At 38.0% G+C, this 25380-nt stretch overlaps 1 protein-coding gene across 22 annotated transcripts in view; it reads left to right on the top strand.

The window, feature by feature from the left end:
* Positions 1 to 20349, top strand: part of LOC109112338 (plectin-like) — a 94293-nt gene extending 73944 nt beyond the window's left edge. For 21 of the 22 annotated variants that reach the window (XM_042776653.1, XM_042776654.1, XM_042776655.1 and 18 more), the window contains 10 exons: positions 541 to 698; positions 903 to 1081; positions 1471 to 1609; positions 1741 to 2097; positions 2254 to 2337; positions 2415 to 2519; positions 2680 to 2778; positions 4274 to 7618; positions 8713 to 13723; positions 17009 to 20349. In XM_042776653.1, the coding sequence (XP_042632587.1) occupies positions 541 to 698; positions 903 to 1081; positions 1471 to 1609; positions 1741 to 2097; positions 2254 to 2337; positions 2415 to 2519; positions 2680 to 2778; positions 4274 to 7618; positions 8713 to 13723; positions 17009 to 18306 (10775 nt within the window). In that variant the 3' untranslated portion in view covers positions 18307 to 20349. Of the gene's footprint in view, positions 1 to 540; positions 699 to 902; positions 1082 to 1470; positions 1610 to 1740; positions 2098 to 2253; positions 2338 to 2414; positions 2520 to 2679; positions 2779 to 4273; positions 7619 to 8712; positions 13724 to 16964 lie in introns of all 22 variants that reach the window. The other variant, XM_042776674.1, reaches the window with a different exon arrangement.
* Positions 20350 to 25380: the final 5031 nt, after the last annotated feature.

Below are 25380 nucleotides of genomic sequence, written 5' to 3'. Positions count from 1 at the left end.
TCCACAGATTTTCCTCTCTATTTGACATTTTGAAATGCAGTGTACATATTTAAAAGTGTGCAAATGAACTGATTTACTTTAAGTCTTGAGACATTCTCTGCACAAGCACTTGAATTTAAATGCTTCTAACTATGTCAGCTTGATTTAATGTGAAAATATACTTTACTGTTTAAAGGTTTGGGGTCAGTTCGATTTTTGAAAGAAATTCATTTTTAAATTGATCAAAATTGTCAAAGAATCCTGAAAAAATTGTTTCATAGTTTTCACAGATTTCATCTGTTTTTAAGCAGCACATTTCTAAATAAATGAAGCCTTGTTGAGCATAAGAGACTTATTAACAATATAATATAAAACAAAAAAATATTAACAATTCTGACTGACCCCAAACGTTTGAACAGTAGTGTGCCTATATTATAGATACAACATAGATCTATTATGACTGAGGAGACCTAGAAGTCTGTTTGTGGTTTTAATATTGAATTATATTTTAGGATCAGTGTTTGAGCTGTTTTAATAACACAAAGTATTTTAATTATTCAGGGGAACAGGATGAGTCAGTGTGCAAGAGTTACATCACCCAAATAAAGGACCTGAGACTGAGACTAGAAGGCTGTGAGAGCCGCACGGTGAACCGCCTCAGACAGCTGGTGGACAAGGAGCCTCTCAAAGCCTGTGCACAGAGAGCCACCGAACAGAAGGTCTGCAGAAACACTGCATTAAATATACATTATATCTGTTTGAACATGATGCCATTTAATTTGCTCTTTTTGGATGAAGAAATGCCTTTAAATGAAGAGCCTGCACATGTCAACTGCAGTCAATAAAATTTTTCATTTTCATTGAAATCCTAATATATATTATTTCATGCTTTAATACTTGTGTATTCTTGCTTCATCCTACAGAAACTGCAGGCTGAGTTGGAGGGTATAAAGAAAGACCTGGATAAGATGGTGGAGAAGAGTGAAGTAGTGCTGGCCACATCTCAGCAGTCCAGTTCCGCCCCTGTCCTGCGCTCAGAAATAGACATCACCCAGAAAAAGATGGAGCATGTCTACAGTCTTTCCTCTGTGTATCTTGACAAGTGAGACTGAAGTCTTTTATATTTTAACCCATTTTAAAATGCATTTTTTTTCCTGAGATGAAATCCTAAAGCAGAATTTCAGCAGCCATTACTCCCGTCTTCACTTTTACACGATTTTTCAGAAATCACTGGTGCTCAAGAAACATTTCTTATTTTTTGTGGAAATATTTGTGGAAAATTTTGTTGTTGTTGAATGGAAAGTTTTAAAAAACTAAAAGTCTTTACTGTCACATTTGATCAATTTAATGCATCCTTGCTGAATAAAAAAAAAATCATACTGATGCCAGCTTTTTTAGAAGAAGTATCCAGTACAGTTGTTTTTTCTTTTCCCCATCTTTTTGTCTTTTCTATATAAAATAAAGCTTATCCTATTTCTTTTGTCCACAAAGGCTGAAGACCATTGATATAGTAATCCGCAGCACACAAGGAGCTGAAGACATTCTCAACAAGTACGAAAACCAACTGCGTGATGTAAACAAAGTTCCTGTTAATGAGAAAGACGTTGAGATCAACCAAACACAGCTCCAGGTGCATTGTCTCTCACAAAAAAAAAAAAAACAATTATGCATGACAAAATTGTTTGTGGTTACCAGTGTGAACTTGAATAATACATGACTTCACAAACATGTTCATTTTCTCATCTTTTTTCTTAACCCTAGAAACTGTGCTCAGAAGCAGACAGCAAGCAAGCCATGTTTGACCGCCTGGAACAGGAGCTTCAGAGGGCTACAGCAGTGAACGATCGGATGTCTCAGCTGCACAGTGAAAGGGACATAGAGCTGGAGCACTACAGGCAGCTGGTGGGCAACCTGAAGGACCGCTGGCAGGCTGTGTTTGCACAGATTGAGCTAAGGCAGCGAGAACTTGACCTTCTAAACAGGCAGATGCAGGCCTACAGACAGAGCTATGAGTGGCTTATCTGCTGGATAGCAGATGCCAAGCAAAGGCAGGACAAACTTCATGCTGTGCCTATAGGTGACAGCAAAATCCTTCAAGAGCAGTTGAACAAGGAGAAGGTAATTATCTATCTATATATCTGTCTGTCTATATGACATGCAGGGTTTTGATTAATTTTCACTTCTCAATGCTTTATATAATGAAAATCCTATAATATTTTGTTAGAAAATCATGTAGTTGGTATTTTATTTTTGTCATGTCTATCCACTGTACAGAAACTGCTTGAGGAGATTGAGAAGAACAAGGACAAGGTGGATGAATGCCAGAAATATGCTAAAGCATACATTGACGCCATAAAGGTGTGTGGATGTCGCTGCATGCATATTTTATGAGTTATGATTTATGAGTTGCAGTCTGACTGAATATTCTCATCCAGGATTATGAGCTTCAGCTGGTGATGTATAAAGCTTTGGTGGAGCCCATCGCTTCTCCTCTGAAGAAAACTAAAATGGAGTCTGCATCTGATGACATAATCCAAGAGGTACCTTTGATATGTGATATACATATGTTTTTGAATCTCATTCTGCTATATGCATTAATTTACATACTGTATGTTTAACTTAGAGTGATATACTTGGGCTTTTATTTCTTGATTGTATTTCGTCTTTGATATGCCAAGTAACTTCAACAACATCTTTCAGTATGTGACTTTGAGAACACGCTACAGTGAGCTGATGACTCTTTCGAGTCAGTATATTAAATTCATCATTGAGACACAGCGCCGCCTAGAGGATGATGAGGTAAGTGTCAAAACCTAAAACCTGTTAGTAGTCTAAGACTAACTTTAACTCACTAACTTAACCCTGTGTTGTTCAATTTATGAATGTATGGACATCTGAAATATGTATTCATTTCACTGTACAAAGCATACGAGACACAGTTAAAAAAATTCTCAAGTTATAAAAGAGTGACACAATACTGAACTTTGCTATCGTTGGTTATGTGCTAGAGGTAAAAGTTGTGAAAATAAAAAATGTAACAGATCGAGGTGCTCACAGGTTTTCAGTAATGATAATGCTAGTGGTGCAGCACATCCCATTTCTTTCACAATGTATGTCTTTCATTATCTGTTTACAACTATGGAGGTGTTTTAATATTTATTCTATTATAGTGAGCTCTCAGTTAGTATAGGTGTCCTTCAGCCTGAAGCAAACTTAAAATATTCTCTCACCCAGAGATTAAATGTTAAAGCATGGTGCAACATGTACCAGGGATGCCAGATTTTTTTATCCCGTTTAATTTCCTGGTTCTATCTGTTGCTTTTGTAAATAGAAAGCAGTATTCTTATCCATCGTTAATTTTGTGCTCTGATTGTTGATTTTCCCTCTGAGTATGCTTCAGCTTGACTCTCACTCCTTCCTCTGTAGTTGTTTTCTGCACAATTTTGGTTTTCATTTTCCTTTCTAACCTTTATTTCCTTGTTTGCTTCTCTAAACTGCTTGCCAGTGCTTTATCATGATGAATGTTTGTCATGTTTGGGCACTAAAGAGGTAAATTGTCCACAAAATGCATCTTCATCCTCTTCGAGTCCCCCTGTTAATTACATTTGCATTATTTAGAAATACATTAAATAAAATATGAAATAATATATGCATTAATATATATTATTGGCTTTGTTGAAATCTACACTGTTTGACATTCATCAGACCTATTTTTCTTATTTTTTTTCCCTTTATGGTATCATTTTTTTTTTTTTTTTTTTTTGCTGCATCACTAAGCTGTTCTGTTGAATGCATGATAATACCTTAAATATAAATTTTCAAATTCTTTTTTCTTCAGTGAAAATTTTAAAAGGCTAAATTTCCATGTTTTGCATTTTTTATTCAGGAATTCAAAACAACTTCAGTAAACCTTTACACTGATGTGAAATATTAAAATAAAGTCACAACTCAGAATTCAAAGTTTAAAATTACAAGATAGGATTTTCAATATGTAAACAACATCAAGCCATATCAAGTAATAACTTCTCATTAGCATGATGCCATTCTGTAGTGTTGTTTTGTCAAGTGATTGTCTCTCATTTTCTGTACCATACACTGTGACTTTATATTATCCTTCATGAATCTTCTGCAACTACAGAAGTTGATTTTTATTTAGTATAACTATTTAGTCTGACTGCCCATAACTTTGTCCATGTACTTACATTTACATGTACTGACATGCGCCTGTAATATCTAACTCTTAACTGCTTACATTTGTCTCTATTTCCCCTACCATTTACCTCCACTAATACAGAAAGCTGCCGAAAGACTAAAGGAGGAAGAGAGGAAAAAGCTGGCCGAGATGCAGGCCGAGCTAGAAAAGCAAAGGCAGTTAGCTGAATCTCACGCAAAAGCTATTACTAAAGCAGAACAAGAGGCAAATGAGCTGAAGATGAAAATGAAAGACGAAGTCAGCAAACGACAGGATGTTGCTGTCGATGCTGAGAAACAGAAGCACAATATCCAGCGAGAGTTTCAGGAGCTCAAAAGCATTTCAGAGCAGGAAATTAAGTCTAAGACTCAACAGGTAGAGGAGGCCCTGCAAAGCCGCACCAGAATTGAAGAAGAAATCCATATAATCCGAATTCAGCTGGAGACGACGATGAAACAAAAATACACTGCTGAAACAGAGCTTCAGCAACTCAGGGACAAAGCAGCAGATGCTGACAAACTTCGAAAGGCAGCGCAGGACGAAGCAGAGAAGCTTCGGAAACAAGTTGCTGAAGAGACTCAGAAGAAACGCAAGGCAGAAGAGGAGCTTAAACTGAAATCAGAGGCAGAAAAGGAGGCTGCCACAGAGAAGAAGAAGGCCCTCGAGGATCTTGAGAAGCTCAAGCTCCAAGCTGAGGAAGCTGAGAGGCACCTGAAGCAAGCAGAGCTGGAAAAGCAGCGCCAGATTCAAGTGGTCGAGGAAGTGGCTAAAAAGACTGCAGCCACTCAGCTTGAGAGTAAACAATTATCATTAACAGCAAAACTGGAAGAGTCACTCAAAAATGAGCAGGTAATGGTCATTCAACTGCAGGAAGAGGCAGAACATCTCAAAAAGCAGCAAGCCGAAGCAAATAAGGCAAGAGAGCAGGCAGAGAAGGAGCTAGAGACATGGAGACAAAAGGCTAATGAAGCTCTCCGGCTCCGGCTTCATGCAGAGGAAGAAGCCAATAAGAAAACTACAGCTCAGGAGGAGGCAGAGAAACAGAAGGAGGAGGCCAAACGGGAGGCAAAGAAGAGAGCAAAAGCTGAGGAGGCTGCCCTTAAACAGAAAGAGATTGCAGAAAATGAACTGGAGAATCAAAGGAAAATGGCTGAAGAAACAGCTAAACAGAAGCTTGCAGCAGAGCAAGAACTTATTCGGTTAAGAGCAGATTTTGAGCATGCTGAACAGCAGAGGACTGTCCTGGATGATGAGCTCCAGCGTCTCAAAAATGATGTTAATGCTGCTGTTAAACAGAAGAAAGAGCTGGAGGAGGAACTGGTCAAAGTTAGGAAGGAGATGGAAGTTCTATTGCAAATTAAATCCAAAGCTGAGAAAGAGTCTATGTCAACCACTGAAAAAAGCAAACAACTACTTGAATCTGAGGCCGCCAAGATGAGGGAGCTGGCTGAAGAGGCAACTAAACTGAGGTCAGTTGCAGAAGAAGCAAAGAAACAAAGGCAGGCCGCAGAAGAAGAAGCTGCCCGCCAGAGAGCAGAGGCTGATAAGATACTCAAAGAAAAGTTAGCAGCTATCAATGAAGCCACCCGTCTAAAAACTGAAGCTGAGATTGCTTTGAAAGAGAAGGAGGCTGAAAATGACCGTCTAAAGAGAAAAGCCGAAGACGAGGCCTACCAGAGGAAAGTTCTTGAAGATCAAGCAGCACACCATAAGCAAGAGATCGAAGAAAAGATTGACCAGCTAAAGAAGTCTTCAGACACTGAGCTTGACAGGCAAAAGAAAATCGTAGAAGAAACCTTGAAGCAGAGGAAAGTGGTTGAGGAGGAGATCTACATTCTCAAACTCAATTTCGAAAAGGCTTCAACTGGCAAACGGGACCTTGAACTTGAGCTTAACAAACTGAAGGGCATTGCAGAGGAGACACAAAAGAGCAAAGCGAAGGCAGAGGAAGAGGCAGAGAAATTCAGAAAACTTGCTTCAGAAGAGGAGAAAAAAAGGAAAGAGGCAGAGGCCAAGGTAAAAGAAATCCAAGCTGCAGAAGAAGAGGCAGCAAGGCAACACAAAGCTGCTCAAGAGGAGGTTGAGCGTCTTATAAAAATAGCGGAAGATGCCAAAAAGCAGAAGGAGCTTGCCAAGAAAGAAGCTGAGAAACAGGTCATTTTAGTAAAAGAGGCTGTACAAAAGTGTTCTGCTGCTGAACAGAAAGCCCAAGATGTTCTTCTCCAGCAAAATAAAGACAGCATGGCTCAGGATAAACTCAAGGAGGAGTTTGACAAAGCGAAGAAACTGGCGCAAGATGCAGAAAAGGCTAAAGACAAGGCTGAAACAGAGGCTGCTTTGTTGCAGAAGAAAGCAGAGGAAGCAGACCGTCAAAAGCAGGCAGCTGAAGCTGAAGCTGCCAAACAGGCAAAAGCCCAGGAAGATGCTGAAAAACTGAGGAAGGAAGCTGAGGCAGAAGCTTCCAGAAGGGCTGAGGCAGAAGCTGCTGCTTTAAAACAAAAACAAGAGGCTGATGCCGAAATGGCCAAGTACAAAAAGCTTTCAGAAAAGACACTGAAGCAGAAGTCTTCGGTTGAGAAGGAGTTAGTGAAGGTTAAAGTACAACTTGATGAGACAGACAAACAGAAATCAATCCTTGATGATGAACTTAAGCGACTTAAACAAGAGGTCAGTGATGCTATGAAGCAGAAAGCTCAAGTGGAGGATGAGCTCTCTAAAGTCAAGATCCAGATGGAGGACTTACTAAAACTGAAACTTAAAATCGAAAAGGAAAACCAAGAGCTTATGAAGAAAGATAAAGACAACACAAAGAAACTTCTTGAGGAAGAGGCTGAGAACATGAAAAAATTGGCAGAGGAGGCAGCACGGCTCAACATTGAGGCTCAAGAAGCGGCGAGATTACGGCAAATTGCAGAGTCTGATCTTGCCAAACAGAGCGAACTGGCCGATAAGATGCTGGAAGAGAAAAAGCAGGCCATTCAGGAGGCAAAAAAACTAAAGGCTGAAGCTGAAAAGCTCCAGAAACAGAAAGAGCAGGCACAGGTTGAGGCTCAAAAGCTGATGGAGGCCAAAAAGGAGATGCAACAGCGTCTGGAGCAGGAGACTGAAGGTTTCCAGAAATCCTTAGAGGCTGAACGCAAGCGGCAATTAGAGATAACTGCAGAGGCTGAAAAACTGAAGATCAAGGTGGCACAGCTAAGTGATGCTCAGTCAAAAGCAGAAGACGAAGCCAAAAAATTCAAGAAACAAGCAGATGAAATCAAAACCCGCCTACTAGAGACAGAAAAACAGACTTCAGAAAAACATACTGTTGTTGAGAAACTGGAAGTACAGAGGCTGCAGAGCAAAAAAGATGCTGATGATCTGCATAAAGCAATTGCAGAGCTTGAGAAAGAAAAGGAAAAACTGAAAAAAGAGGCAGCTGACTTACAAAAACAGTCAAAAGAGGTATTGTGTTATATGTTGTAGTACTGTGGCCTAGTGTTTTACATCTTATCCTTATACCCCGTAATTAACAATTAACAGTTTTCATACAATTTCTAAACCTTTGTTCATGGAAATTGCATGTTGCCAGTCACAGTTATAACAAAGTTATAACAAAGCCTGCAATTGTCATGAACAAAGATGTTCTGGTTATATTACAGTGTCCATGATACAGTATAAATACAGTATAAATAATTACTGAATAGTATAAATGCAGTTTAGTATACAGTTATGTTGTACAGCCCATATTTGCAAGGTATTGGTATCTTTATTGTTTTTTTTTTTATTAATAACTAATGTCTGTAACTTGGACACTATAATGTGTATATAATCTATTATTTTAGATATTAGTGTACCTTTTAATTTATCTCTACTGTAGTATGCAGTGAAGTTGTCATTTATATAGGGTACTGTGGGTACTGTAGTTACTGTGGTTACAGTGATTTCCATTGAAAAGACAATTATCCTAAAGGTATAGTTCACATAAACAAAAAATCTTTCATCTTTTTCTCACATTCCAAACCTGTATGACTGTCTTCTGTGGAACTCAAAGAAAGATATTTAAAAGAACATATCAGTATTTTTTTCTGTACAGTGAAAGTTAGTGGCTCCAATGTTATTTTACAACCCATAGACGTTATGGGCAAAAACAACCACAAGATATTTTGTGTTCTACAGAAGCAAGTAAGTTTGTGACAAATGAGTGTGAATAAATGCTAATAGATTTTTTAATGTTTAGGTAAACTATACCTTAAAGTTGGGTGTTTAATTAATTGTCTTTTCAGTGGAAATCACTGTAACCATAGAATCACATGAACACATCACACTATATAAATATGATACCACAGCATACAGTAGAGATTATTTAAAAGGTACAATGATAGGTGCAAGGTATGGTGTAATTATATAAGAAAAAATATAACTGCCTCTTAAAATGTAAAATTATCTATACGTATTATATAATTTTGGATTTGATTTGTGCAGTTATATTTTTCCTTATAAAGTGAATTCTGTGTCATGCATTTAAATAATAATGGTCTTATACCTTTTTATCACAGATGGCCAATGTACAACAAGAACAGTTACAGCAAGAAAAGACTATCCTCCAGCAAACTTTCTTAGTAGAAAAAGAGACACTGCTGAAGAAAGAGAAAGCTATTGAGGCAGAGAAAAAGAAGTTGGAGAAGTTATTTGAAGATGAAGTGAAGAAGGCTGAAGCACTCAAAGATGAACAGGAGTGTCAGAAGCAGCAAATGGAGAAGGAGAAAAAGAAACTGCAGGCTGCCATGGATGCTGCTATCAAAAAGCAAAAGGATGCTGAGGAAGAGATGCACGCCAAGCAAAAAGAAATGCAAGAACTTGAAAAGAAAAGAATTGAACAAGAGAAACTTCTGGCAGAGGAAAACAAGAACTTGCGAGAAAAACTCCAGCAACTTCAGAGTTCACAGAAGCCATCCCACACCAAGGAGATTGAAATTCAAACTGACAATGTCCCTGAAGAAGAGTTAGTTCACATGACCATGGTAGAAACAACAAAGAAGGTCCTAAATGGCTCTACAGAAGTGGATGGCGTGAAAAAAGATGTACCCCTGGCATTTGATGGAATTAGAGAGAGGGTGCCTGCAAGCAGACTTCATGAGATTGGGGTGCTTAGCAAAAAAGAATTTGACAAGCTCAAGAAAGGCAAAATAACTGTGCAAGAGCTTTCTAAGAATGACAAGGTCAAGATGTGCCTGAAAGGTAAAGACAGTATTGGCGGTGTAATAGTTGAACCCAACCAGAAAATGAGTATCTACCAAGCTTTGAAGGACAAGAAGATTCCACAAAGCACAGCTATGATGCTTCTTGAAGCCCAAGCTGCATCTGGTTACATAATCGACCCCATTAAGAACAGAAGACTTTCTGTCAGCGAAGCTGTGAAGGATACCTTGATTGGACCTGAGTTGCACACCAAGTTGTTATCTGCCGAACGGGCTGCCACAGGATTCAAAGATCCATTCACTGGAGATACAATATCACTATTTGAAGCAATGAAAAAAGGTTTAATCGCAGAGGACCAGGCCACTAAACTTCTTGATTCTCAATATGCAACAGGTGGCATAATTGATCCTGTCAATAGCCACCGTGTACCTGTCCAAATAGCATGCACACAAGGTCAACTCAATGAAGACCTAAGCAAATTTCTTTCCAGCCCTCCTGCTGACAAAAAAGCATTCACTGACCCCAGCACTCAGGATAGCCTCACTTACGGTGAGTTGCTGGAGCGATGCAAACCAGATCCTGAGACAGGCATTCCATTACTACCAATCACAGAACAAGCAGCACAAATTGAAATAACTTATACCGATGAGGAAACTAAAGATGTATTTAGCAAGGCTAACTTAACAGTTCCATTTGGAAGATTCAAAGGAAAAACTGTCACAATCTGGGAGGTCATAAACTCTGAGTACTTCACTGAAGATCAGAGAAAGAATCTTATCCGTCAATACAAGACAGGCAAAATTACAGTTGAAAAAATCATTAGAATTGTAATAACTGTTGTAGAGGATAAGGAGAACAAGAAGGAACCTGCATTTGATGGTTTAAGATCATCAGTGCCAGCGTCTGAACTTTTGGATGCAAAAGTTATTAATAAAGATTTATTCAACAAATTGCACAATGGAAAAGCTACACTTAAAGAGGTATCTGAGCTTGAACCCGTCAAGAAAGCCCTAAAGGGGGGACATAGTATTGCTGGAGTGCAGATTGAGTCAACTTCTGAAAAGATGTCATTCTACGAAGCTATGAAGAAGGACTTACTTGAAACAGAGCCTGCACTAAACCTTCTGGAGGCCCAAGCTGGAACAGGCTTCATAATTGATCCAGTGAAAAACCAAAAGCTCACAGTTGATGAAGCAGTCAAAAGTGGTGTTGTTGGCCCAGAGCTGCATGAGAAATTGTTGTCTGCAGAAAGAGCAGTTTGTGGTTACAAAGATCCATATACTGGAAAAACTGTATCCCTGTTTGAGGCAATGCAAAAAGATCTCATTAAGAAAAACCAAGGTGTCCGTCTGCTGGAAGCTCAACTTGCAACTGGAGGAATTATTGACCCTGAGAAAAGTTATCGCATCACTCCAGAAATTGCATATAAACGTGGTTACCTAAATGAGGAGATGAACCAAAACTTAAGCAGCCCATCAGACTACAATACAGTTTTTGTTGACCCTAACACACAAGAAAATGTCACTTATGCTGAGCTGCTGAAAAGATGCATCACTGATAAGCAGACTGGTCTCCCATTGCTGCCACTATCAGAAAAGGCAATCAAGTCAAAGGAAATGGAAACAGTTTCTGACACACAAACTAAAGAGACCTTAAGCCATGCTACGGTTGAATTACACAGTGGACTTTTTAAAGGAAGAAAAATCACCATTTGGGAGATTATCAACTCTGAATATTTCACAGAAGAACAAAGGATTGAATTTATTTGGCAGTATAGATCAGGAAAAATCACTATTGAAAAACTGATCAAGATTGTGATCGCTACAGTGGATGAAAAAGAAAAGAAGGGACAGCACAACTTTGAAGGTTTGAGAGGTCCTGTACCAGCCAGTTCCTTGCTTGAATCTAAAATCATTGACAAAGATACCTATGAAAAAATCCAACAAGGCAAAAATAAACCTGCAGAGTTTAGTGACTCCATCAAACGCTACCTGCAAGGTTCTGATTGTATTGCTGGGGTAATTATGGAAAAAACCAAGGAAAAACTCAGCATTTACCTAGCCATGAAGCAGAAACTACTGACACCAAACACAGGTCTGTCCCTGCTAGAAGCCCAAGCAGCTACTGGCTACATAGTTGATCCCATCAGGAATGAGAAATTTACAGTGGATGATGCTGTTAAGGCTGGCATTGTCGGTCCAGAGCTTCATGAGAAACTGCTATCTGCAGAGAAAGCTGTTACTGGTTACAAAGATCCATACACTGGTAATAAGATCTCTCTTCTACAAGCAATGCAAAAACAGCTTGTTCTAAGAGAACATGCCATACCTCTTCTAGAGGCTCAGGAGGCTACTGGAGGAATAATTGATCCAGTAAATAGCCATCGACTTCCCAGTGATATAGCCATTCACCGTGGCTACTTCAGCAAGCAATTAGCCAAATCTTTTAAAGACCCCACAGATGACATCAAAGGTTTCACTGACCCTAACACAGATGAGAATGTTACATACAAACAATTGAAAGAGAGGTGCATGACCGATCCGGAATTTGGAATTGTCTTGTTGCCACTTTCTAAAGCCCAGGCTCCAGAGAAAGCTGAGAAATCCTATGTTTACACTGAGGAGCAAGCACAAGTGGACTTAGCTAGCACTCAAATTGACATACCACATGAGAGTTTTGCAGGGAAGCAAGTGACATTATGGGAAGTCATGAAATCAGATTTGCTTCCAGAAGAAGAAAAACTAAGTCTTCTTGAACAGTACCGCTCAGGCAAAATCACAAAAGAGAGAATGGTCATCATTATAATTGAAATTATTGAACAAAGAGAGATCATCAAGACTGAGCAGAGTATGTCGTGTGATGTCATTAGACGGCGGGTTACTATTGATGAACTTTACAGAGCACGCATTATAGACCTTGAAACTTACAACCTGCTCAAACAAGGAAAGAAAACAATCCGGGAGGTTATGGAGATGCCAAGTGTGAAGCAGTATCTTTTTGGAACAGGCAGCATTGCTGGAATACTCTCAGATAACTATGCTAAGGTTAGCATCTACCAAGCCATGAAAAGAGGTCTCATAAAACCTGACATTGGCATAGATCTCTTGGAGGCACAAGCAGCAACAGGATTCATCACTGACCCTGTGAAAGATGAATTGTTGACAGTTGATGAGGCAGTCCGGAAGGGTCTCGTTGGTCCAGAGATCCATGACAAACTCTTGTCTGCTGAAAGAGCAGTCACAGGTTACAAGGATCCTTATAGCGGTAAAGTCATTTCTTTATTCCAAGCCATGAAAAAGGACCTTGTGCCTGAGGATTATGCCTTGAAGCTTTTGGAGGCCCAGTTAGCAACAGGTGGCCTCATGGATCCAGAGTACTATTTCCGCCTCCCAATTGATGTCGCCATGCAACGTGGCTACATAAACAAAGAAATCAGTGACAGGATATCTGATCCAAGTGGAGATGTCAAACAGTTTGCTGATCCTATGACAGATGAAAAGCTGTCCTATGCACTACTTCTTAAAAGATGCAAAGTTGACAAAGAGAGTGGCTTACGATTGTTGTCTCTGGCAGACAAGAGACTTCTTTTTAAGGGCCTTAGAAAGCAGATCACCCCAGATGAGTTGTTGCGCTCTCAAATTATTGATCAGAAAACCTACACAGCACTCATGGAGGGTACCATTTCTGTAGAGGACCTTAGTAAAGACCTGAAGAATTATCTTGAAGGCATCAGCTCTATTGCAGGTGTCTATGTAGAGGCTACCAAAGATCGTCTGTCAGTCTACCAAGCCATGAAAAAGAACATGATCAGACCAGGCACTGCCTTTGAACTTCTGGAGGCTCAGGCAGCTACTGGGTATGTGATTGATCCAATCAAAAATCTCAAAATAAATGTCCAAGAAGCTGTAAAAATGGGAGTGGTGGGACAAGAATTTAAAGATAAGCTTCTCTCTGCTGAACGAGCTGTGACCGGCTACAAAGATCCATACTCTGGCAAGGTGATCTCCCTGTTCCAGGCTATGAAAAAAGGTCTTATTCTAAAAGACCATGGTATCCGTCTGCTTGAGGCTCAAATAGCCACCGGTGGAATCATTGATCCTGAAGAGAGCCATCGCCTGCCTGTTGAAATGGCCTACAAACGGGGTCTCTTTGATGAGGAGATGAATAGTATTCTCACAGATCCCTCTGATGACACAAAGGGGTTCTTTGATCCAAACACAGAGGAGAATTTGACCTATCTCCAGCTCATGGAGCGCTGCATAACAGACCCTGAAACTGGACTTTCTCTTTTACTGCTAAAAGAAAAGAAACGGGAAAGAAAGACATCCTCTAAGTCTTCAGTCCGCAAACGTAGAGTTGTCATCGTAGATCCAGAAACGGTGGGAGAAGTGTTTTTTTTTTATGAGTAATGCAGAGGAGTAATTGTTGATCATAAAATATACTGAGCTTGCAGAGCAGGAGTGTGAATGGGAAGAAATTACCACCTCATCATCAGATGGTGTTAATAAGTCTATGATCACTGACAGAAGGTCTGGACAGCAGTATGACATTGATGATGCAATCTCCAAGGGCCTCATAGACCAGTCTGCTTTAGACCAGTACCGTGCTGGAACCCTTTCCATTACTGAATTTGCAGACATGCTCTCTGGTAATATGAGTGGTTTCAGATCTCGATCATCTTCCTTTGGATCCAGCTCATCCTATCCCATGAGTCCAATTCCATCCATAAAGACACCAGCTACAACCTGGACTGATCCAGCCGAGGAAACTGGACCAGTGGCTGGAATTTTTAGATACAGATACTTTGGAAAAGGTGTCAGTTACAGAGGCTATGCATCGGAATCTAGTTGACAACATCACTGGTCAAAGACTACTAGAAGCACAAGCATGCACAGGAGGAATTATTTGACCCTAACACTGGAGAGAAATTCTCTGTTGCTGATGCAGTGAACAAAGGGCTGATGGACAAGATCATGGTTGAACGTATCAACCTAGCTCAGAAAGCTTTTCAGGGATTTGAAGATCCAAGAACCAAAACCAAAATGTCTGCCTCTCAAGCCTTAAAGAAGGGTTGGCTCTACTATGAAGCTGGCCAACGGTTCCTTGAAGTCCAGTACCTAACAGGGGGTTTAATTGAACCGGACATTTCAGGAAGAGTTTCATTGGATGATGCTGTCAAGGAAGGGCACTCTGGATGCACGCACTGCACAGAAACTGAGAGATGTCAGTGGATATTCAAAATACCTCACCTGCCCCCAAAACAAAACTCAAGATCTCATACAAGGATGCCATGGACAGAAGCATGATCGAGGAAGGATCTGGCCTGAGGTTGCTAGAGGCATCCTCTCAGTCAAGTAAAGGCCTTTACAGCCCATACAGCATCAGTGGCTCTGGATCAACTTCAGGGTCTAGGTCTGGATCCAGAACTGGTTCAAGATCAGGCTCTAGAATAGGGGAAAGTTTTGATGCTACAGGCTCAGGTTTCTCCATGGGTTTTTCCTCATCTTACAGCCCCATCTAGCTATGGCCGTCGTTATGATTTCAGGGGAACATGGGTGGACTTCAGATGGATGAGCTAAAGCAAGCCCTTTTTAGCTTTAGCATCAGGCAGGAACTGTTGCTATGATGAAAGGAGAATATTCACATTATCGCAAAATCAACCCTCTTTAGTTGCTTAATATATGTACACAAAAGGACATTTATCCTGCTCTGCATGATATTGCTAATGGGCTTTTTTAATGATGGGAATAATAATGCTATGAAGGACTGGCTTTAATATTTTATTTCATTTTTATATATTTAGTTAAATATACAGATGTTTTATCTAACACTTTTCCTTTTCATTTTGACGTGACAGTAATAAAATGATATCATAAAACTGTTTATTCTGCACAACATTCATGGCAGAATCATTTTCATTTATTTTTGTATTCAGTCTTTTCATTACCATGTTAAATACTTATAGCCTCTCTTTTTGTATTACCTTGTAAACTGGCACATTAATAATATTGAAGTTTTAAGAATGTTTAGATTTTTGGAGAGGATATGGTGATACTACAAAAGAGATGTATAAGTTATTTGTTATATATTTTTGTGTTTATGTAAAGATCCCTAGGGTATCTGTACACATTTGGTTATATTTTAACACTGAACGTTTTTAAAGCCAGTATGGTAAAAAAAAAAAAATAAAATAAAAGGTGGGGCAGGGGAGCTGTTACTATCTGCAGACTGGAATAAAGTCCATTGGACATTTGGACGCTTATGATTGGCAGCATGTCAATAAACAAAACATTACATGTCTTGGCACAGCACTGCACGGACATTTGTCTTTCATTATTGTAAACTAGAATACAAACTTTGAACTATTCAGTCCCCTTACTAGATAAAGTGAAATGGATTCACCAACCACCCGACCGCCATTTTAAAAACTGCAGATCCTAGCCACCATGGCGGGTAACCATTCCGGAAGGGTCCTCGTTGGTCCAGAGATCCATGACAAACGTCTGTCTGCTGAAAGAGCAGTCACAGGTTACAAGGATCCTTATAGCGGTAAAGTCATTTCTTTATTCCAAGCCATGAAAAAGGACCTTGTTCCCGAGGATTATGCCTTGAAGCTTTTGGAGGCCCAGTTAGCAACAGGTGGCCTCGTGGATCCAGAGTACTATTTCCGCCTGCCAATTGATGTCGCCATGCAACGTGGCTACATAAACAAAGAAATCAGTGACAGGATATCTGATCCAAGTGGAGATGTCAAACAGTTTGCTGATCCTATGACAGATGAAAAGCTGTCCTATGCACTACTTCTTAAAAGATGCAAAGTTGACAAAGAGAGTGGCTTACGATTGTTGTCTCTGGCAGACAAGAGACTTCTTTTTAAGGGCCTTAGAAAGCAGATCACCCCAGATGAGTTGTTGCGCTCTCAAATTATTGATCAGAAAACCTACACAGCACTCATGGAGGGTACCATTTCTGTAGAGGACCTTAGTAAAGACCTGAAGAAATATCTTGAAGGCATCAGCTCTATTGCAGGTGTCTATGTAGAGGCTACCAAAGATCGTCTGTCAGTCTACCAAGCCATGAAAAAGAACATGATCAGACCAGGCACTGCCTTTGAACTTCTGGAGGCTCAGGCAGCTACTGGGTATGTGATTGATCCAATCAAAAATCTCAAAATAAATGTCCAAGAAGCTGTAAAAAATGGGAGTGGTGGGACGAATTTTAAAGATAAGCTTCTCTCTGCTGAACGAGCTGTGACCGGCTACAAAGATCCATACTCTGGCAAGGTGATCTCCCTGTTCCAGGCTATGAAAAAAGGTCTTATTCTAAAAGACCATGGTATCCGTCTGCTTGAGGCTCAAATAGCCACCGGTGGAATCATTGATCCTGAAGAGAGCCATCGCCTGCCTGTTGAAATGGCCTACAAACGGGGTCTCTTTGATGAGGAGATGAATAGTATTCTAACAGATCCCTCTGATGACACAGGGTTCTTTGATCCAAACACAGAGGAGAATTTGACTTATCTCCAGCTGGTCATGGAGCGCTGCATAACAGACCCTGAAACTGGACTTTCTCTTTTACTGCTAAAAGAAAAGAAACGGGAAAGAAAGACATCCTCTAAGTCTTCAGTCCGCAAACGTAGAGTTGTCATCGTAGATCCAGAAACGGGAAAAGAAATGTCTGTGTATGAGGCATACCGCAAAGGACTCATTGACCATCAAACATACACTGAGCTTGCAGAGCAGGAGTGTGAATGGGAAGAAATTACCACCTCATCATCAGATGGTGTTAATAAGTCTATGATCACTGACAGAAGGTCTGGACAGCAGTATGACATTGATGATGCAATCTCCAAGGGCCTCATAGACCAGTCTGCTTTAGACCAGTACCGTGCTGGAACCCTTTCCATTACTGAATTTGCAGACATGCTCTCTGGTAATATGAGTGGTTTCAGATCTCGATCATCTTCCTTTGGATCCAGCTCATCCTATCCCATGAGTCCAATTCCATCCATAAAGACACCAGCTACAACCTGGACTGATCCAGCCGAGGAAACTGGACCAGTGGCTGGAATTTTAGATACAGATACTTTGGAAAAGGTGTCAGTTACAGAGGCTATGCATCGGAATCTAGTTGACAACATCACTGGTCAAAGACTACTAGAAGCACAAGCATGCACAGGAGGAATTATTGACCCTAACACTGGAGAGAAATTCTCTGTTGCTGATGCAGTGAACAAAGGGCTGATGGACAAGATCATGGTTGAACGTATCAACCTAGCTCAGAAAGCTTTTCAGGGATTTGAAGATCCAAGAACCAAAACCAAAATGTCTGCCTCTCAAGCCTTAAAGAAGGGTTGGCTCTACTATGAAGCTGGCCAACGGTTCCTTGAAGTCCAGTACCTAACAGGGGGTTTAATTGAACCGGACATTTCAGGAAGAGTTTCATTGGATGATGCTGTCAAGAAGGGCACTCTGGATGCACGCACTGCACAGAAACTGAGAGATGTCAGTGGATATTCAAAATACCTCACCTGCCCCAAAACAAAACTCAAGATCTCATACAAGGATGCCATGGACAGAAGCATGATCGAGGAAGGATCTGGCCTGAGGTTGCTAGAGGCATCCTCTCAGTCAAGTAAAGGCCTTTACAGCCCATACAGCATCAGTGGCTCTGGATCAACTTCAGGGTCTAGGTCTGGATCCAGAACTGGTTCAAGATCAGGCTCTAGAAGGGGAAGTTTTGATGCTACAGGCTCAGGTTTCTCCATGGGTTTTTCCTCATCTTACAGCCCATCTAGCTATGGCCGTCGTTATGATTCAGGGGAACATGGTGGACTTCAGATGGATGAGCTAAAGCAAGCCCTTTTAGCTTTAGCATCAGGCAGGAACTGTTGCTATGATGAAAGGAGAATATTCACATTATCGCAAAATCAACCCTCTTTAGTTGCTTAATATATGTACACAAAAGGACATTTATCCTGCTCTGCATGATATTGCTAATGGGCTTTTTTAATGATGGGAATAATAATGCTATGAAGGACTGGCTTTAATATTTTATTTCATTTTTATATATTTAGTTAAATATACAGATGTTTTTATCTAACACTTTTCCTTTTCATTTTGACGTGACAGTATAAAATGATATCATAAACTGTTTATTCTGCACAACATTCATGGCAGAATCATTTTCATTTATTTTTTGTATTCAGTCTTTTTATTACCAGTGTTAAATACTTATAGCCTCTCTTTTTGTATTACCTTGTAAACTGGCACATGAATAATATTGAAGTTTTAAGAATGTTTAGATTTCTTGGAGAGGATATGGTGATACTACAAAAGAGATGTATAAGTTATTTGTTATATATTTTTGTGTTTATGTAAAGATCCCTAGGGTATCTGTACACATTTGGTTATATTTTAACACTGAACTTTTTAAGCCAGTATGGTAAAAAAAAAAAAATAAAATAAAAGGTGGGGCAGGGGAGCTGTTACTATCTGCAGACTGGAATAAAGTCCATTGGACATTTGGACGCTTATGATTGGCAGCATGTCAATAAACAAAACATTACATGTCTTGGCAGCACTGCCACGGACATTGTTTTTTCATTACTGTAAACTAGAATACAAACTTTGAACTATGCAGTCTTACTAGATAAAGTGAAATGGATTCACCAACCCTACAGCCATTTTAAAAACTGCAGATCCTAGCCACAAATCACTTTAAAGATGACAATAAAACATCTTTAAAAGGAATAAGTGGCTCACATCCCAACCATAATTTGCCTCTGGTCCTTCATCTGATTCAAAGGGGATATCATTTGCGCCTTAACCTTGTGTGACGTCTGCATTCATTTTCTTGTAAATGTAATGTGCACCCTCATTAGACTTAAAGCCTAAAGACAATTATTATCTCATTGCAGATTATAAAGAACGTAGTGATGTAGGATTTTCATTGTTGCATAAAAGTAGCCTATATTATTTGGGACACTCCCTTCTCTGTTTCAATATTAACTAGCCTGGCCAATAATGTCAATTCAAACAATTTTTTTTTTCTTTTCTTTTCCTAGTTTTTTTTTTTTTTTTTTTTTCAGAAAAACTCATGCACTGTGTAGTTATCAAATGAAGGCCTCTTAATATCATAAATAATGAGTCTAATTTTTTAACAGGTGTCTCTTTCTGTGTCTACTACAGAATGATGATACCTTGAATATGCCCAGACAAACATTTTTAATTTAAGTCCCCGTTTGTTATGTTAATTTGCTTTGTTTTCAATCACTAAATAGCTCCCTATCTTTCACTGACACTTGAACTCCACCTGTGTTTTTGGAGCATATGGAATGGATTGCTCCTTTGAAAAGAATCACAGTCAGTGTGATCTTTCAACCAACAGACATGTTCCACTACCTTTATTTATGCTCCATTTTCAGCTTTGCTTTATTAGAATTAAAAACGCTAATGGTCCATAGAAGAAATCATAATGGTCAACTGATATTTACCCTTACTAGTCAATTTGAACACTAAATCTTAAGCGTTTTAGTGTTGTACTAGAAACACTGGTGTGTAAATCACAGTACATTCACTTTGTATATAATTTGCAATACAGCCTTGTGTGTTGTTGCAATTAAGTAGGCCTACTGATAAGCACTGCAAGTAATTTAAAATTGATCTCTGAACTGAATGTAGATGTTTACAAGATCAAGGTCTCTGTAATTTAACAAAACATGCCATATTTAAAACTGTAATCATAAAATTGGAAATGTAGACTGAATTCCAAAGGCACAAAAAGAATCGATGATGTTTTTCACTGTACTGTAAATTATATTAAAATTTTAGTTTTATTTTCCTATCTTCTGCTTCTTCTACTAACATAAATAAAATGATGCAATATGAGAAGTTATACTTTGAAACTGTTCTGTTATTGAATGCATGATCTGAGTATGGTATTTACGAGATGAAATGTTAATATCCTATTGTAAATAAATATTAAATACCTGCTGTACAGTGTCAGTTTACCCTTTTGTCAACTCCTTGGTAGTTAGTCACATCCTTTGGTAAAAAACAATCAAGTATCAGTGAAACAGCAAAAATACACTCAGCATTAAAACCAGTAATATTGAAGTAGCATTCAATTTCTTAACTTAAGGGTTTAAATAAGTCTATGTAATGATTTAAATACATTAACTTAGAGACATTTGCCTTAGGGTAATAGAAAGGGTTTGTCATGCTGTGACAGGTTTTGTACTGGATTGGTTACAAACCCCCTCAAGCTATTCTCTCTCACACACACAATGCCATGAAAATTCTAGTAATTTTCATTTAAACCATATTTGCATATAAAATCAAGAAACCAACATACCTGACTGAGCCAAAATAAACAGGTAAAATGAAGGTTGCCATCATAATTACCTTGTCATCAAAACATTGTAATTAAATGGTGGCATTAATGATTGTTTACACAATTGGTGTGTGTTTTAATAATTTAATAATGCAATACAATACAGTAGTTATTTCTGAGCTTTGCCTTAAATATTTAAAGCAGTCTTCTAGCTCTATCTCCACCAGAACACTTACCAAGTTTTGCTTCCATTGCAAAATCAAAGTCTGCGATTAACAGGTTTGCTTGCATTAAAATCACAATGTAAAATTATATAAAAACTTCATCACAACTATTAGCAATTATTTGCCCACACCAAACAGTTTAATCTCCCATTCTTTTCTTTATCTTTACTGAAACTGAATTAAGTAGTTTTCTCTGTAACTGATACCATCTTGAACGTTATATCCAAATGACAAAGAATGTGAACACCTGAACTCCACACCCAGATGTGCTAGAAGAGTTCATTTCAAAACAAAGGGAATTACTCCTCCCATTGCTGCTAGAACATGTTTCGTACCTCCGGAAGTTTTTCCACACATTAGCTAATTTGCTTCCAGTGAGGTCAGGCACTGATGCTAGGTGATGAGGTTTGCTTTGCAGCCAGACTCAGTAAATTGTGCCCTGTTGTCATGCTGAAAAAAAAAGAAAAGGCCTCATTCTGTTAAAAAAGTTTGTTTTTCTATGGAAAGTTCATTGCCATGTAGGTCAAATTTGATACAAGGTTAAAAGGTGGTGCTGTTTTCTTGGTCAGTAGCAGAATCATAATATTAATTATCCCAGTGTTTGTTTTGCATGTGCAGAATTCTGCATCATGTACCAAAATGTTTTCTTCTTACTAATCTGAATCACATTACGTTAGGTGCTGTTTCTCATACTTGTTACTTACTGCTATATATTCAGGACATTGTGGGTGTCAAGACAAGAACAATGAGCAGAAAATGTGATGCCTTGTCCTGGGAAAGGCAGTAAATAGATACCGTGAGTGAGACCAGTAACAGGGAAACTGCTGTTCAAATTAATTTAACCAAATTAACTTCTTAACCTAAATTAATTCTGCTGTGTTACGCCTTCATTGAGTTATCATTATTTTAAAATCTCACAGCTGGAATGAGGCAAACAGAAAGTTACTATGATTTCATTGCTTTTATGCTAGAAAACCCAGAGTAGCACACAGATCTGGATAGCAAAATTATGGTTTCAGCAGGAGTAACTCTTGGTTTTTCCTGACAGTTTTATGTGTTTCTGGGTGGGCAGGTATTTGGGTATGATTGTAGAGACCTGCTTCATATATATATATATATATATATATATATATATATATATCTATATATATAATATATATATATATATATATATATATATATATATATATATATATATATATATGTATGTATTTTGGCATACTTTTGCATGCTCAGACCAAGAGGCACAAAGATATCACTTTCAACTTCTGACAACTGATGGCAGGCCTATTTTATTTTATTTTTTATGATTATGTGACTACCCTCGGTTCCGCTGTTAGCTCTGTCTCTGTGTGTGTGTTTGGACATCTTATCCCGGTGGGGACCTAAACCTGAATACACACCAACTTATGGGGACTCGTGTCACCGTGGGGAACTAAATTCTTTTTTTTTCTTTTTTTTTTTTCAGAAGGTTAAATTGCATTATAGGGATAGTTCACCCAAAAATTTAAATAACCCCATGATTTACTCACCATCAAGCCATCCTAGGTGTATATGACATTCTTCTTTCAGACGAATCCAGTCAAGAGTTATATTAAATAATGTCCAGGATAATCCATGCTTTATAAAGGGGAGTGGATGGTAGCCCAAAATTTGAAGTCCATAAAATTGCACTCATCTATTATAAAATGATATTATCTATTATATTATAAAAGCTGAGCATTTGTGTAAGAAAAATATTTATAAAAAACTTTATAAACCTTAATCTCTCACTGCAATAAAACTGTTTGTATTCTGAAGGTTTTGGTAATCAGGAAACTCAATGCAACAACATTAATAATAAAAAAAACGTCAGTTTTCAGTTATCAACTTAACTGTTCAAGAGTTTTCCAGGGAAGATATGACAAACTCTTTAGAATATGTAGCAACCCTATGAAGCATTTACTTTCATTATGAATTTAGCATCCAAAACAATTATATTTATTATTAAAAATTATTATAAATAGTGACTATGGCTTGGTTCACCTCAGAAGTTTTAATATCAACTAAATATAATTCAATTCACATAATATTGACAATCTGTTGTTGATATTCAGTTGACTGTAGAACAATTTATGAATATGTTTATGAATACCCATTATCGTTTCCTCTGGCACAAACAATTAAATTATGTTAAATTTAATTCAATTATTCCACGAAAAAAAAAGCTCCTACAGCTTGAGGACAAATCTACCTCCTTATTATTATTATTATTTAATTAATCTTTTAATTAATTTTGATGTTACATAATGCATTTTATCTTTTTTATTTTTAAAATGTGTTGATAGAAAATAAAATGAGATATGTCTATATAGGTAGGCAATATATATATATATATATATATATATATATATATATATATATATATATATATATATATATATATATATATATATATATATACTATATATATATATATATATATGTATAATGCAACATTAGTATGCTATGTATAAAACGGCTCATGCAACATTAAGAACCTCAATGAACATTTTTTTAAAAAGAAAAGATAAACTTTTCCACACCTTATTTTGGAGGTAAATGATAAATGAGGTCTAAATCTTATCAAAGATTTTTTATCTTCTTCCAAGGAATGAAAACTAATACTTGAGACTGTAAAACTGCCACACCTTGTTTCTTCTGGCCAAGTATTACATAGTTGTTCTGTCAGTTCCTCTTGACTGCATCTGCATTATAAATGTAGGAAGGACTGAGTAATCAGAAAGAGAAACAATACAAGTACTCTAGAATTCTGGAACTGTTTGAACATGTATGCGGTGATTGGGAACATCTCTAACAAAAGGAATTGGAACACTAGTATTAACCAAATACTGTAAAAAATTGTATTAACACAGCGAAACTGGTACTAACACTTGAATCTATTGTCCTATAAGTCTCTCAAACCGCACTATGCATAAACACACACACATATTAACAACCTCACCTTTCACTTTGGCAAAGCTATGCCTGTTTGGCTCCTTGAAAATAATTACAAAATCATTTCCGTACATGTAAATTAAAATAATTACAAGATAGTTGAAAAGATCAGATTTTTCCTGAGGGTTTAAGATTAGTTCAGCATGAATTGCAACAATGTAGAATGATTTCTGTTACTTATTCCTGTAAATGCCTCACAGTCAGATCTGTGCAGAAATTGCTTAGATAAAAGTGTTTATCAGAAACCAAAAAATTATGATTACATTATTTTTCCATCAAGCTAACAAGTCTAAACCAATCTCCACTTATGTGTGACATTATTAATTAATGGTCTGTCCATTTTTTGAGGTATGTTTATCCAAAAACCAAAAGTGGCAGGTACAGTAGAACAGGATCTCATTTTATGCCTACTGAAATTGTCCCCACCAAGAATCATATATAAGACCTAGTATGCAATCCAGTTTGGGCAAGTCAACATACCAAGCCATCTTCACTGAAAGATGAGGAATTTAAAATACTTCTGGAACAGCTACAACATGTTGCCTGTAACGGCTTCAACAACAGAAAGTTACAAGAGGAGGGTCGGTGTGGGTTTGGCAACATGCCTAACATTCACACTCAAGGATTTCAGCTTTGCCTGTTCTGTCAAATCAGCAATATGATCCTGTCTTCAATATGCAAATTTTTGCACATATAAGGCTAAAAGAAATGTCACAATAAAAGGGCTACTGTACTAAAGCTACTGTAAGATATAAATATGAATTACAATAACATGTATTGTGAAACACGTAGGAGGAGTTACAGCTTTGCTATCACAGGAATGAATTACATTTTACAATATATTAAAATAGAAAACTGTTATTTTAAATTGTAATAATATTTCAAAATATTACTTTTTTTTTATCTGTATTTTTGGCCAAACAAATACAGCCTTTGTAAGCTTAAGAGACTTTCTACTTATATATGTTCTTTACACTGGTGCACTGAATAAGCAGTATACAATATAATAATACTGTCAAGTTCTATAATACTGCCTTAATGTATGATACTTGCTTCCTTCAAGGACATTTGCACCACAAAACCCAAAACTGCAGGTCGAGCAGGATCTCATTCAATGACCATGCCTTCTGTGACAACAGAGACAACATTACATGCAATAAATTTACATAATTTGAAATGACTAACAGAAACCGTGCACAAACTTGAGAGAATACTAATGAAATGTAATGATAAAATCATTCATGAGAACAGGTTTTCATAATAAGTTTGTACATGAGGTTGATACATTGCTCTGCCACAGTCTGAAATGTCAGCCCCCAATTGTGAATGCAGTGGAGGGAGAAAAAAAAAACTGGCAGTCAGTTCTTTCCCCTAATAACCCCATTTAAAGTAACACACAAAGCTCAGTCTTTGCTGACTTAAAAAATATGGTTAATATGAATTCAGTTTTTAATAACTGCTATTGTTTTTGCTTTGGGTTTCTGTGCATAT

The sequence above is a fragment of the Cyprinus carpio genome, chromosome A19, assembly GCF_018340385.1.
Source record: "Cyprinus carpio isolate SPL01 chromosome A19, ASM1834038v1, whole genome shotgun sequence".
NCBI classification, from domain to species: Eukaryota; Metazoa; Chordata; class Actinopteri; order Cypriniformes; family Cyprinidae; genus Cyprinus; species Cyprinus carpio.
This window is presented reverse-complemented; position numbering and strand designations above follow the sequence as displayed.